Below are 12,828 nucleotides of genomic sequence, written 5' to 3'. Positions count from 1 at the left end.
TATCACTATCAAATGTATTTAGTCTATCAATAACCTAGACATTTCAGGAAAAGGGAAATAAAAGTATAAAAATAAAAAGTAATGGTATAACTATCTCTGCTCAATTCCACAATCTTGAAAACTCTGAATTGACTGAAACTCTTCCCTTGCCTTTTGACATTTTAAGGGTAACCTATTACTTTTGACTGCATATCTGAAACATGTTCTAAATTTGGACCCAGCTCCACTACAATCCCCACTGCCACCTCAGGTTCTGTCATTTGATTGCACTGCTTCGGAAACGCATACCTGGTCTTCTCTTTAACTCAAGCCTGTTGTTCCCATTGGCTCTAGAAGTATTTTTCTAAATGGCAAACTTAACTTGATGAACTTTAGGATATTATTTATGATTTCCCTTACCCATTAAAAAATCTTAAAATACTTAGACACTCTAAACCTTTCTACAAAAATCTCCAGATTTACTTTCCCCTAATAACTTTCAGTGCCCTTAGGCTCAAAAAAAACCAAAAACCAAAAAACCCACCTATTCCGGATGGTGAAAACACACAAACAACAATAGTCAAATCTGAAAAATAAGCTTTAGGTGGAGCAAACACCTAAAGTGTTTGTTCAATTTGTCCTTGGAAAAGTGCGAAAGGATCCCTGAAGATCCTAGCATCACTGTCTCTCTAACCTGATTTTCAACTCTTATATAAATTATTTAATAAAAGTTATGAAAGGAATGATAGAACAATCTACACTGAACATTTAAATACCAAACTTCAAAGCTGGATATTATTATTATTAAACTAAGGAGAGTTACTAATTTATTTTTCAAATTATTTAAGCTTGTTTTTAAAACTCATCTATAGGGAAAATTTATCTGTAGTATAATCATATTTTATGTACCCTAAATATTTATCTATTTGAAAATTTCTGTAGGTTTGGTATAGAAAGTTAGGGGAGAAATAGATCAACTGTGACAAATTGTCATCTGGCCACTTCAAGCAGTCAAATCATGAATCTAAGCTTTCAATTTAGGATAAGATGTAGCAGATGGTCCACTCTCAAATTCTAAACGTTTTCATAGATACAAAACAGTGTGTTTTTTGGGGAATGTTGAGATTTGATCCTCAGTGCAATTACTAGAAACCTGCAAGGAGCTATTCAAATTGATTTCTTTAATTACGACATAACTAATTAATCTCGTAAGTATCTATGCAAGTATCTTCTCAAAGTGTTAGACGTGGTTCCATTCTACACTAGAGCAATTCTCTGAATAACAACTTATACTCAAGATCATATACTGAAATAAAAGTTATTATATTTTTCAACAATAATTCATACCTAGTCAATATCAGGTTAATAACACAGAACTGTAGTAGGCATTTTATTATTCAATTTGGTGGTATGTTTTCAAAACTGTGTTCTGGTTGTAGGTTTGATAAAAACAAGATGAACTTGTGTTGACAGGAACAGGGAGATAAAGCTGAAATACTGGTCACCATGTCATACTATTCCTCGCTAACTCATTGTCCTGGCAGTTACGCAGTTGTGGGAGATGGAGCCAATACGACAGACACCATCACTCTCACCAGGACAGCATTCTAGATTGTGACCAGGCTTGGTAGTGGAAACAAATCACCCATCATTTCCTCCACTCATAACTCACGGCAGAAGGAAATTAACGTTAGAAAAGACATCAAGAGTTACAGCGTTCTATTTCCTCACTTTATAGGTGAGAAAAGTGAGGCTCTGACTCAAGGTCACAGGATTGGTTGGGGTATCTCCGATATTCTCACTTTCCCCTTTCAGACACACTCCAGAACTTTCATATGAATCATGTTGGTTGCTAAGTGTGACCAGCAGCCACTGACTCTAAACATCAGTGGAACACCATAGAGATAATTATTTTACTATACTTTAGAACTGAACGCTTTTAACCCTGTTAACAACTCAATAGGGCTCTTCCTTTTGTAGGTGAACAAACCGAGCCTAGGAGAGATGAAGTAACTTGCCCAAGACATGCTAATATGTGGCCGATGTGGGATTTGAACTCAGTTCAGTTGGATTCCTAAGACCAGATTTTCTCTGTTACACTTTCCAGGTGCTGTCTTGAATGCGAAGGGTTGAATTTGGTTCAGGAAGGACAATTATACCTCACAATAAAAGGGTGTTTATATCATTGCTAATAATTGTATCAGTGTCAACATCCTTGTAAAGACATTAAAACACTACGTTTGGCAGTATATCCTTGCTAAAGACATTAAAACACTATGTTTGGCAGTAGCCCCACAAAATGTAGGTTCTGAACTCTACCGTTTCTTATTAAGGGATTGAAGCAACTCACTTGTTTGAATGTAAAAGGTATGCACATTAACATAAACCCAGTACAGAGTGCTGAGAACAAAGATAAGGTATGCCCAGGGAGCTATGAAAACTTAACTCAGCTTTGAGCCAAGAATTATCTACTGAGAGAAAATGTAAAGAGAAAATCCTACACTCACAGAACAGTAAGAGACAAAGAACACATAAAGGGCAAATAAATAAGCATGCCTTCATTCTTTTTTTTTCCCCCTTTGGCTACCCCTCAGCTTTCCATGTTCTTTCTACTCTGCTACTGAAATTGCTTCCCTACCAAACAACTGCATACAGAACAATGACTGAATAAGACAAAGGAAGGCGGAAGCTCGTTCTGCTGACCCCAAGAAAAGACAGGCTAACTTCAACACTAGTTTTCAGACAGCCTGGAGTAGAGATGCAGGTTGTGCAGAATGATGTGTTTGTTGACCAAGGTGCTCAACAAATGCCCACTAAAAGCCAGGGCATACTTCCTAAAAGTGACTGTTTACTCTGAGGAGCTGCCTTCTATTAACAGAAAGCCCATGTAGACTGTCTTTGGGGAAGCTCATAGGTTTCCACCCAGGTCAGGGATGAGATCAAGGAAAGGCCATTCTCTGAAAGAGACTAGTAAAAATCAGCAGTCAATGAGTTGTCATTTCAGCTGTGCCTCATCCTAGGAGACTGTAATATGTAGGATGAATGTCTAAGGCAGTCAAGATCATTCTGATGTAATTAATTATACTGGGACATGTTGGGGATGAAATTACAGTGCTTGTCCCTGAAACAATAGGGAAACTTGGGAATAAGAAGCAACTAGTATATATCCAGTATTGTCCAAGGGAGATAATATTATGGTTTTAGACAACTCGTGCATTTTAGGAAGATATATTCCTAGTAGGATAGAAAAATCCATATAGAGAACTCAAAAGCGTGTTGTACGTCTATGCACCCAACTGAACTATGGACATAAGACTTGATTTACAAAATGGACTTTACCAGGAGAGAGTGGCTGAAGCAACAGACGGGTTACTCTTTTTCCCAGGAGGGCAAAAATCAGCAGCTTTTCACTTCTATTTTCCCCACAGATTCTAACAGCACTGTAGACCAATTTTTTTTAAAAGCCCTTATCAATTGCGTTTAAAAGCAATTTCAAAATTTCCCATTGCAAATTAATAAATTAAGACTTTCATTAAATAAAGGGTCTGAGCAGAGCCTGATTCTCTTTTGGTGAAATCAGAAAATTAAATTCAACAGACTACAAAACTGAAGCTTGTGTTCTGGACCCTTTTCAATTCTCCTAAAGCATCAGTTCCATTTGAGACCTTAATCTGAGCAAGTATCAGTCACTTATAACTTTATAAGTATTACAGACAGTCTTGCATATTATAACTCTCTATGGTACAGAAGTACAGCGCAGTGATATGGATGAGAAATTCATAGCTCACATCAGAATAAAGAAAGAAGAGACAGAATTTAATAGAAAAGAAAATGTCTTACTTGGTTAAGAATGTCTTGTTTCTGTGCATGCAAGGAAAGAAAGAATACACGTGTTAATGTAAGAGAATTTATACTCATTATCTCGTATTGCCGATAATTTAACTAAAAAGTCAAGTTACAGACTGATTTTAAAACATCCCCTAGATCCATGGGTCTCAAAATGCGGTTCCAAACTAGCAGCTTCACATCAGCTGGGAAATTGATAGAAATATAGATTTTTGAGCCCCACCCTGGAAACACAGAAACTAAGGGGCAAGGGGGAAGGCAACAATCTCTGTTTTAGGTTATTTATTTATTAACTTTTGTTTTTAATGGAGGGACTGGGGATTGAACCCAGGACCTCATGCCTACTGAGCATGTGCTCTGCCACCGAGCTATCCCCTCCACCCCAACAATCTGTTTTAAAAAGACCCCCAGGTGATTCTGCTGCAAGCTAAAAATTGAGAATCCCTGACTAGATCAATCTTAGAAAGTAAGAAGCAAACAGTTCTAATTGACATGAGATAAATATAATGAAAAACGCATACAGTATGATTAAAACTTTCCAGAGAAGATGAAGATATAATACGTATAAAAATAGATTATACTTATTCCCCATTGCTGTTTCCTTCTATTGGAATAACATCCCTAGCCTTTCCATCCCTTTGAAGATAAATATCTTTCCACACATGTGCCACTACTTAATTTCTTCCCACCTCTTTAGATGTGAATGAAATAGTATCTGAGATGTTCTGTGCTTTACTGTAAATTTCTCACTAGGACTGGCCGGCTACAAGTTACCTTTAATCGTAGCCTTTGTTTCATTCACACACGGTTAGGCGGAGACTAACAGGAGTCTCTTACCTTGTTAGGCATGAGTCAGTAACACTTATGTTCCCTGGAATATGCCACACTCACTACATAAGCAACGCCACTCAAGTATGTGAAATACCTTTCACTCCCCCTTCTCCTTCTCATCTAAGACCTTCCCTCTCATTCTAATGGCCTAGTCAGTTAAGTGAAGTGGAAAGGTCTTAAACTGGGATTCCAAGCATCCAGATTTTAAGTATGGTTATTGTCCTAAATCCAGTTGGTTAATCTTGGGAAAGTCATGTTACTTTTCTTAAAATGAGTTTCTTTATTTAAAAACTTTATAATCATACTTGTTTCAAGGCCTTTCCTAAGTTTTTATTCTTAAAGAATCTTTAAAGTCACTTGTTTAAATTTACATCTTCTGATTCTGTTATTTATTTCCTCAAAGAAGGATTATCAAATGATCTTTAAAATAGGAACAGGAATTAAAAATAAATGATTCATCCATATATTATACTTCAAAGATACTCTCTCTTCAAATAAACATTTTCATTGGATTAAGTTTTTAATGCACAGAACTTTTATAATTCAATAGTTCAAGTGAATGATAAGTAAAATAATGCATCTAACATTTAAGCAGCTTTACTCTATAAAGGGGAGAAGCAATTTAAGAGCTACTTAAGTTGTTCTCTCTTTGCAAATACATTTTATATGGATGACACAGCCATGTTCATTTTAGAAAATAAAGTGTTAGTGATTTATTCTAAAAGCAGACTAGATTACTCACTTTTGTAGTTTTTCTTACATATTTGAACATCAATTAGGTAGTCATCTATGCCTACTTTAGGCTAAACTTAACCAGTCAATAGAAAGTGATGACTTCGCACGTGAGTGGACAGTATGAATGCGTTCATACTATTAGAGTAACTTTCTGTAAACTTCATGGAGACGTGTACTGAAGAGAATCTCAAGGCCTTAAAGATTTCTTTCTCGGCATTGACTATTCCTAATTATTCCTATTGGCTTTTGTAAAATACATACTAGTGCTCAAGAGAAGCACGTAAACTTTAAATTTTTCACTTGAAGGGAAAATACCTATCAGCTTCAAGGTGAGAGAGTGGTTTCACTCTTAAATTAGAAATATTTTGGGGTCATAATGAGATCTAACATTTTGTTTTTCAACTGTTCATTATTTTGATAGTACATTTCAAGAGCAGATCTGTGCATTTATGGAGAAGTACAACATTACTGAAGGCGGGACATCATATGTATGTCTTATAATGAATCTAGTAATTACCTCAATAAATCCAGAACACAGTGACTGGTAATCCTCATGAAATATAGAACATCAGTAAGACTAAGTCTTGAGAGTCCTTTAAATAAGAAATAATTGAAGCAAAAACTCTACTTTGCAAACAAGATCATATTCCAATTGAATTTATAGCCAATGGCTATCTTTAGGGAGAAAAAAACTGGTTTCCTTTCTGCATGTAAATTAGATAACATGCATGTTTTCAACTGGGACTTGGAATGTAAACATTAATGACATTTTTGGGTCTTACAGTAATTCTGTAAAGTTGTCACCTTTACCTTTCCAACTCTGCTTTCTTGGTCTTTGAGATTTTCAGTTCTACAAATTTATCTGCCAACATTTTTTTCTCTCACTCTATAGCATCTAGGAAGATAAAATGTGAGGAAAAATGTAGGCCACATGCCTGCATCTTGCCCCTGATACAGGCAAATGTGTATGGCTTTAAATTGTCTATTTTTCCACATCATTTGCAGGCACTAAACTTTTAACTTTATTTTTAAGAAAGAAAATTAATTTTAGGTTAAAGAATTTTTTAAAGTATAGTTATGTATCACAGTATAAAAAGAATTTAAAAACTATAGCATGAAAAATAATAATTATTGGAATAAAAATAGTATTGGAAATACTAAAAGGAAATTATAGAGCAATATGAAAGTTTTGAAGTCAAAATTCAGAGTTTGGGTTTTGACTAAAAAATAATTTCTATAGATCCCAGAGAAATAAAATATTAAGGATAATAAAGAACTGTGCTTTTGTAAACATTCAAAACCGCAATGACAATGATAACTAAAAAAACAAACCACATTTTAATCAGCAAACAAATCTACCTAGATGGCTAGATGAAATATCCAGGCAAAACTGCAAAGGGCAGTTTGTTTGAAGTCCCATACAACCTGACTACCATTTGGTGAAGCTGCAAAAGATCACAGCGATGATGACCAAGCATTTAATATGTAACATCTCCCAGGTAACATTAAACACAAGGTAATTTACCAAATACTTAAAGGAAAAGGCACGGTGTTCATGGTGTTCATTTGTTCAAGTATGGTGTTCCGCAGCAATTGACAAGACATCAACTTTTTACAGGGAGAAAATTTCATGAACTAATAAGCTTACTGGTAACGGGCTAAAACAAGATAGGGAATAGAAATTCCTTTCTTTTTATTTAAACTCCTCTTTAAAGTAATAGACCAATTGTATCCATCACAGACTCTTTCTTCAGTCAAGGGAATACTTCCCTTCCCTTGCCCCATACTGATGTTTGTTTGGGGTGAATATATGCAGGTCATAGAGTGAGAGTCAGGCAAACTTTCCCCTTCTACCTAGTCCTACGTCCTGACTTCTAGGAAAATAACCTAACATAGACTATAGATGATCCCTATTCTTTCAAGTACACAATATAAAAATGTTATCTTCATTAGCAAAATGTTTTTGGATGAAAAAACCAGTACACCATTCATGTATCTTCCAGAATAGCATTTCATTATCAATTTCATTTCATTTATGAATATGTATTTCTAAGAAATCGTTGTTTAAAAACAAAATCTCTCCTCCAAACATCTATATAAAACATATAAAGAAAAAAAGAAGTTTTACCCCTTCAGGATTATACTTTGCAAGCACACCATTACCATGGAATTCTTCAAGAACATCTTTTAATTTCTTTGTGGAATCTATAAGAAAAATAAAACACATATTGTTTATATATGCTACGGCAGTTATGTAACCCTGTCCAGAAACAAAGACTTCTTAAAATATAAATATCACCAGACATTAAATTTTAAAACAAACATGCAAAATGTTCTTTACTCTTTTTGAAAGGATATTTAGTTGGAAAAGACAATCACAAAAAAAGAAACGGAAAAAAGTATGTTTTGCCCAAGATGAGGATTGCCGATGTATAAAATCAATTAATGCACAAGTGAGTGATAAGTAGCATGTTTTCCCGTTTTGATAACATAACATCTAAATGAACAAAACAGGCTTAATTAAAAAAAATAATATGTAGATATTCTTTGTTGAACTTTACAATTTACACACTGCATGTTTCATATATCACTCCTTTAACTAACAATAACTGTTGGAAAAATAAGAAAAAGAAAATGTGTAGTTTAGCATCAATAATGAATCTATTCAGAAGAAAACCATACATCTTAGTATTTTGCAGGTATTTTTAAAGGGAATTTTCTAAATATACATGAAGCTCAATGTATTTTATTTCAATTAAGAAAAAAGTTTAGATATGTTACCAAAAGTAATATAAAATTTACATGTTTTTTCAAATTTTTAAAATAATTTTTAGGAATTTCATTGTATTAAGATGGTACCAAAAAATTTTGAATTAATATGGGAAATAATGTCATGGAAGAACCCAAATATAACGAGCGTTAAAAAAATGAGTATAAAAATAATAAAAGTATATGTATTCCATCTACTAAAATAATGTTCTCATAGTTATCAAAATACAAGTTTTGGCCAAGAAGTCTCAAAATTACAATATATTTACGTAAGATAAAAGCAAGAGCTAACAAATACTGATGTCATTTAATACTCAATCAGGTTTGAATGCCAGTGATAAAACAACCTTGAAAATAAAATATGGGGAACAAACAGAAGGCTTTTAGTTTTCTATTAAAGAATAAGGTGTAGACATTATTTTCTAGCATTTGAATATAATCATTCCTGCCCTATCCCCAAACCTCAGTGATACTGGAACCACCATAACATTTTCCAGTTCCAAAACACAAATTTACAAATGTGCTTTTGAAACACTCTTAGAAAATTCACTCTTAGATGTCCATCAAGAGCATCATGCCTATATTTTATAAATTGTACTTTTACTGGCATTTATTAACCAGTAAATTGTTGTAAATTCTGTTTACTTTTATACAGATGTGATTGTACTTTTTAAATTGTGATAAAATTCACAACATAAATTTACCACTTTAACCATTTTAAAGTATACAGTCTGGTAGTTTATTAGTATATTCACAATGCTGTGCAACCATCGCCACTATTTCTAGAACATTTTCTTCACTCCAAAAAGAAACTTCATGTTCTGGATATATCATACAAACGGGATCCTTATAATGTGTTGCCTCTGTGTTTGACTGACTTCTTTCACTTAGCATAATGTCTTCAAGGTTAATGTATGTTGTAGCATGTGTCTGTATTTCACTCCTCTTTACAGCTAAAAAGTACACCATTTTATGGAAATATCATATTTCGTTTACTCATTCATCACCGATGTATACTTGAATTGTTTCCATGTTTTGACTATTTTGAAAAATGCTGCTATGAACATTAACATACATGTGTTTTTGTACAAATATATGCTTCAATCCTCTTGGGTATACACCTAAGAAGAGAATTGCTGGGTCATATGGTAATTCTATGTTTAACGCTTTGAGGAACTGCCAAACAGATTTTCACAGGGTTGTTCTATTTTATATTCCTACCAGCAACGTATGAGGGCTGCAATTTTTCCATACTTTTGTCAACACTTGTTATTTTTTAGTTTTCTTAATTATAGTCATCCTATGGATATAAAATGGTTTTGATTTGCATCTGAGTAGTCATTACTAATGAGTAATGATCTTAAACACCTCTTCATGAGCTTATTTGGCCATTTGTATATCTTTAGAGAACTATCTATTTGAGTCTTTGGACCATTTTTAAAATTGGGTTGTTTCTCTTGTTGTTGAAATTCTCCGGTGTGTGTTTGTGTGAGTGTGTGCATATGCACTGTAACATGCTTGAAGCCTGTACAGCTTCCTCTCTCTCCCTCCCTCCCTCTCTCTCTCTCTCTCTCTATATATATATATTTAGTATGTATTTTGCTAGAAACTTTCCATGTTATGATGAATGTTAATTTGTTATTCTGTGTTCCTTTCTAGATTGTAGGTTGTCCTAGGGAAGAAAATGTACATTTTCATTTTTGCACAGCATTTAAATTTATTACAAAACTGAAACAAGAGAATTGCAATAAATATTGGAATTAAACTGAATAGAGCTATTCCTAAAATACAACAAATTATGATAATTGCTTTGACATGTACCTAAGCAGAAACATACTACTTCAGAGACAAGGTTCTATATGAAAAAGACACCTGAAGCCAATTCCTGATTCTCAAACTCTTCTCTGTGGATGATAAAGCACTATTTATCCTAAGTTAGCAGAACATCTTCTACTTCTTGTTTATAGGTGTAGATGCAGACCCTTCCGTGCATGCCTACAGAAACATACACATATTCAGATGTGTGAAGTTGGGAACAACATAACCCAACAGACTAGTTGTTTTAACCATAGCTTGGCCCCATGATGAGATGGAAGTGGGAGAAGAAAAATTAGGTTTCTTATACATAGGTCTTCTACATAACTTTAGAGACATTGCCTAAAAATGGGCTTTTCATTTCAGGTATACATAGGAGTAAAAAACATGTTCAGTAATCATTTATAAATGTCCCAGAGAAGGCAACAGTCTTCAAAATTATTCATGTCATTTTTTAGCAGTTTGCTGGCCAGAGTTTGCATTGGGATATTCTCACTGGGGAGACCACTAGGAATAAATTAATAAATTAAGAGCCAAAATCTCCATTCCTGTGATTGCTGTTTCCATGAAGTGAAGCTCAATGATGATCTTGTTCTGGGACAATTTAAGAAGCTCTGATTCACATTCAGATGAATCACCATCAACTCAACTTGTTCCTTTTCCAATTCCCAAGTTCCATTTTTAATGTCTTGACATCTGAAGTTTACCCACAATCCAATTCTCACTTTAAAATTTAGTTTAGAAACTGGAGCCTTATCTTATTCTCCTATTCTTTTCCCAATAACCTTTCTTGGATCCAATCTGTCTCAGACTTGACTTTTCCAGCCAATATTCTGTAGACAGAGATTCTGGTATGGAACACCAAAGGGTTCCAGATACATTGCCTTGGCCTCATATCATTTAAACAGAATTCCCTTATGCAAACTGTCTACATATCTGCTTGGATACCCAAATTGCACTCGATTCTGAAGTACCTAATGTTATGTTCTATGTACTTTCAGAGAACACACACTTACTTATTTTGTAATTCAGCAGCTCTCCTGGATTTGTTCCTATCACCATAAACATTCCTAATTTTTTGATTATGTCAGCTCTGAATCACATCTGTGCAAAACAACATTAGGGCAGCAAAGTGAAGAAAAGGATGCATGACTGTCTCTGACCTACCCTCTGGTAAAGACAGATACCAAGGAAGTGACACCTAGATGAACAGATAGGAAGTGAGTGAAAGGCATAATTTCAGTTGTATTTCAGCTAACATCCTAGCCTCAATGATGAGAGCAGAGTGACAGATTCCGGGCTGAGCAAAGCTGAGAAAACCAGGCAGGCAGCCAGACAGTCAGACAGCTGTGAGCTGTGAGATCAATTCAGAGTTAATATGTGTTTGTAATGGGACAAAGGTTCACCTTCCAAGAAGATGGGCAACTGAAATACTGGGCAGCCACTTTCAAACAGCTGATTTAACCCTTGGGATAAAAGACCAGGACAGATGCTCAACACAAAAATATTGGGTCTCCTAGAAAGCAAAGGAGGGTCATGACTTGAGGCAATTCTGAAATATAAAGCTAGTTCCAGAGCCGATATTTGGCTTGGCTAATAGGACAGGAGACTTGAAGAAGAACACTGGATAACAACTGCTGCCTTTTGACTAGAATATCCATCTTACCAGGAAGTAATTTAACGTTAATAACCATAACAGAAAGACTGAGGTCACTTTAGGCCGTCTTTTCCATCACTCTCAGCATCATCTAAGAAGTAAGGTGGTAGTGAGCCTAAAAGCAGGAGCTATTTTGTTCAGCAAACACCCCTGATACACACTGGAACAGAGACAATCTATATGGGGATTGAAAGAGTAGATTTTCTCTTATGGCTTATCTTTCTAGTCCCTGCTCGAGTGCATGAGTTGTTTCAGAGGTCTCCTAAAGTGCCAACTCCCTGTGAATCCTCTCATGTTTGGCTGAGTCACATAATATCCAATGCCATGAGAGTTTCACTAGGTATATTTTAGAAATGTACAATTAGGAATATTCTGAATTTTTACATGATTTTCAAGGATTATCCAAATCCTTTTACATAATTCTGACATAAAAATAAACTGATAAGTATATTTGGCAATGTTTAGAAAATAGAAGAATCAAGCGAACAGGTCCTAAAAGATGCTACATAAAAAAATAAAACACTTTAGTTTCCCTCCTCTCTCTGTAGGTGTCTGTTGTGTCTTGAATGAGCTACCTTTGCGATTTCACTGGTTCTTTGCCTTTTTTCCAAAAAAAATCTCAATATACATTTGTCAGACTAATTGCAAAGGCCCCATGGAGTAATGGAAAAATTTAAAGCCAGATAGGTTTGGATTTGAGTCTTGGCTCCAGAACTCTTGGCTGAATATCCCTGGGCATATATTTAATCTGTGGCTCAGTTTTCTTTTATAAGCTAAACAAAATTAATAAACTTTTAGTCAGACTAATCAAGAAAAAAAAAAGCTCTAATCAATAAAATCAGAAATGAAAAAGGAGAAGGTACAAATGACACCACATAAATATGAAGAATCATAATAGATTACTATGAACAATTATATGAAGAATGTGAAGGCAAGTGTATGTGTGTATGTGCATGGCTGGGACATTGTGCTGTGCACCAGAAACTGAGACAGTGCCATTGACTATACTTTAATAATAATAATAATAATAATAATAATAATAATAATAATAATAAAAAAAAACCTATCTCTCTATCTATATATATACATATATTCATTTAGTTCATGATATAGCAGTCTAATTAAAAATAGAACTGGAGGTATGAGCCACATCAAGGAGAGGATTTTATTAAAATTAAGATGGTTAAATCACTTGA

General features: G+C 34.5%; 1 protein-coding gene across 7 annotated transcripts in view; it reads right to left on the bottom strand.

Annotated features, from left to right (window-relative positions):
• DGKB (diacylglycerol kinase beta) overlaps positions 1–12,828 on the bottom strand; it is a 637,574-nt gene that overhangs the window by 452,446 nt on the left and 172,300 nt on the right. For 5 of the 7 annotated variants that reach the window (XM_064487528.1, XM_064487529.1, XM_031454980.2 and 2 more), the window contains exons 3-4: positions 7,520–7,596; positions 3,820–3,840 (exon numbers count right to left, since the gene is read on the bottom strand). In XM_064487528.1, the coding sequence (XP_064343598.1) occupies positions 3,820–3,840; positions 7,520–7,596 (98 nt within the window). The remainder of the gene's footprint in view (positions 1–3,819; positions 3,841–7,519; positions 7,597–12,828) is intronic. The other 2 variants (XM_064487531.1, XM_064487533.1) reach the window with 1 other exon arrangement.

This window comes from Camelus dromedarius, chromosome 7 (genome assembly GCF_036321535.1).
Source record: "Camelus dromedarius isolate mCamDro1 chromosome 7, mCamDro1.pat, whole genome shotgun sequence".
Lineage (NCBI taxonomy): Eukaryota > Metazoa > Chordata > Mammalia > Artiodactyla > Camelidae > Camelus > Camelus dromedarius.
This window is presented reverse-complemented; position numbering and strand designations above follow the sequence as displayed.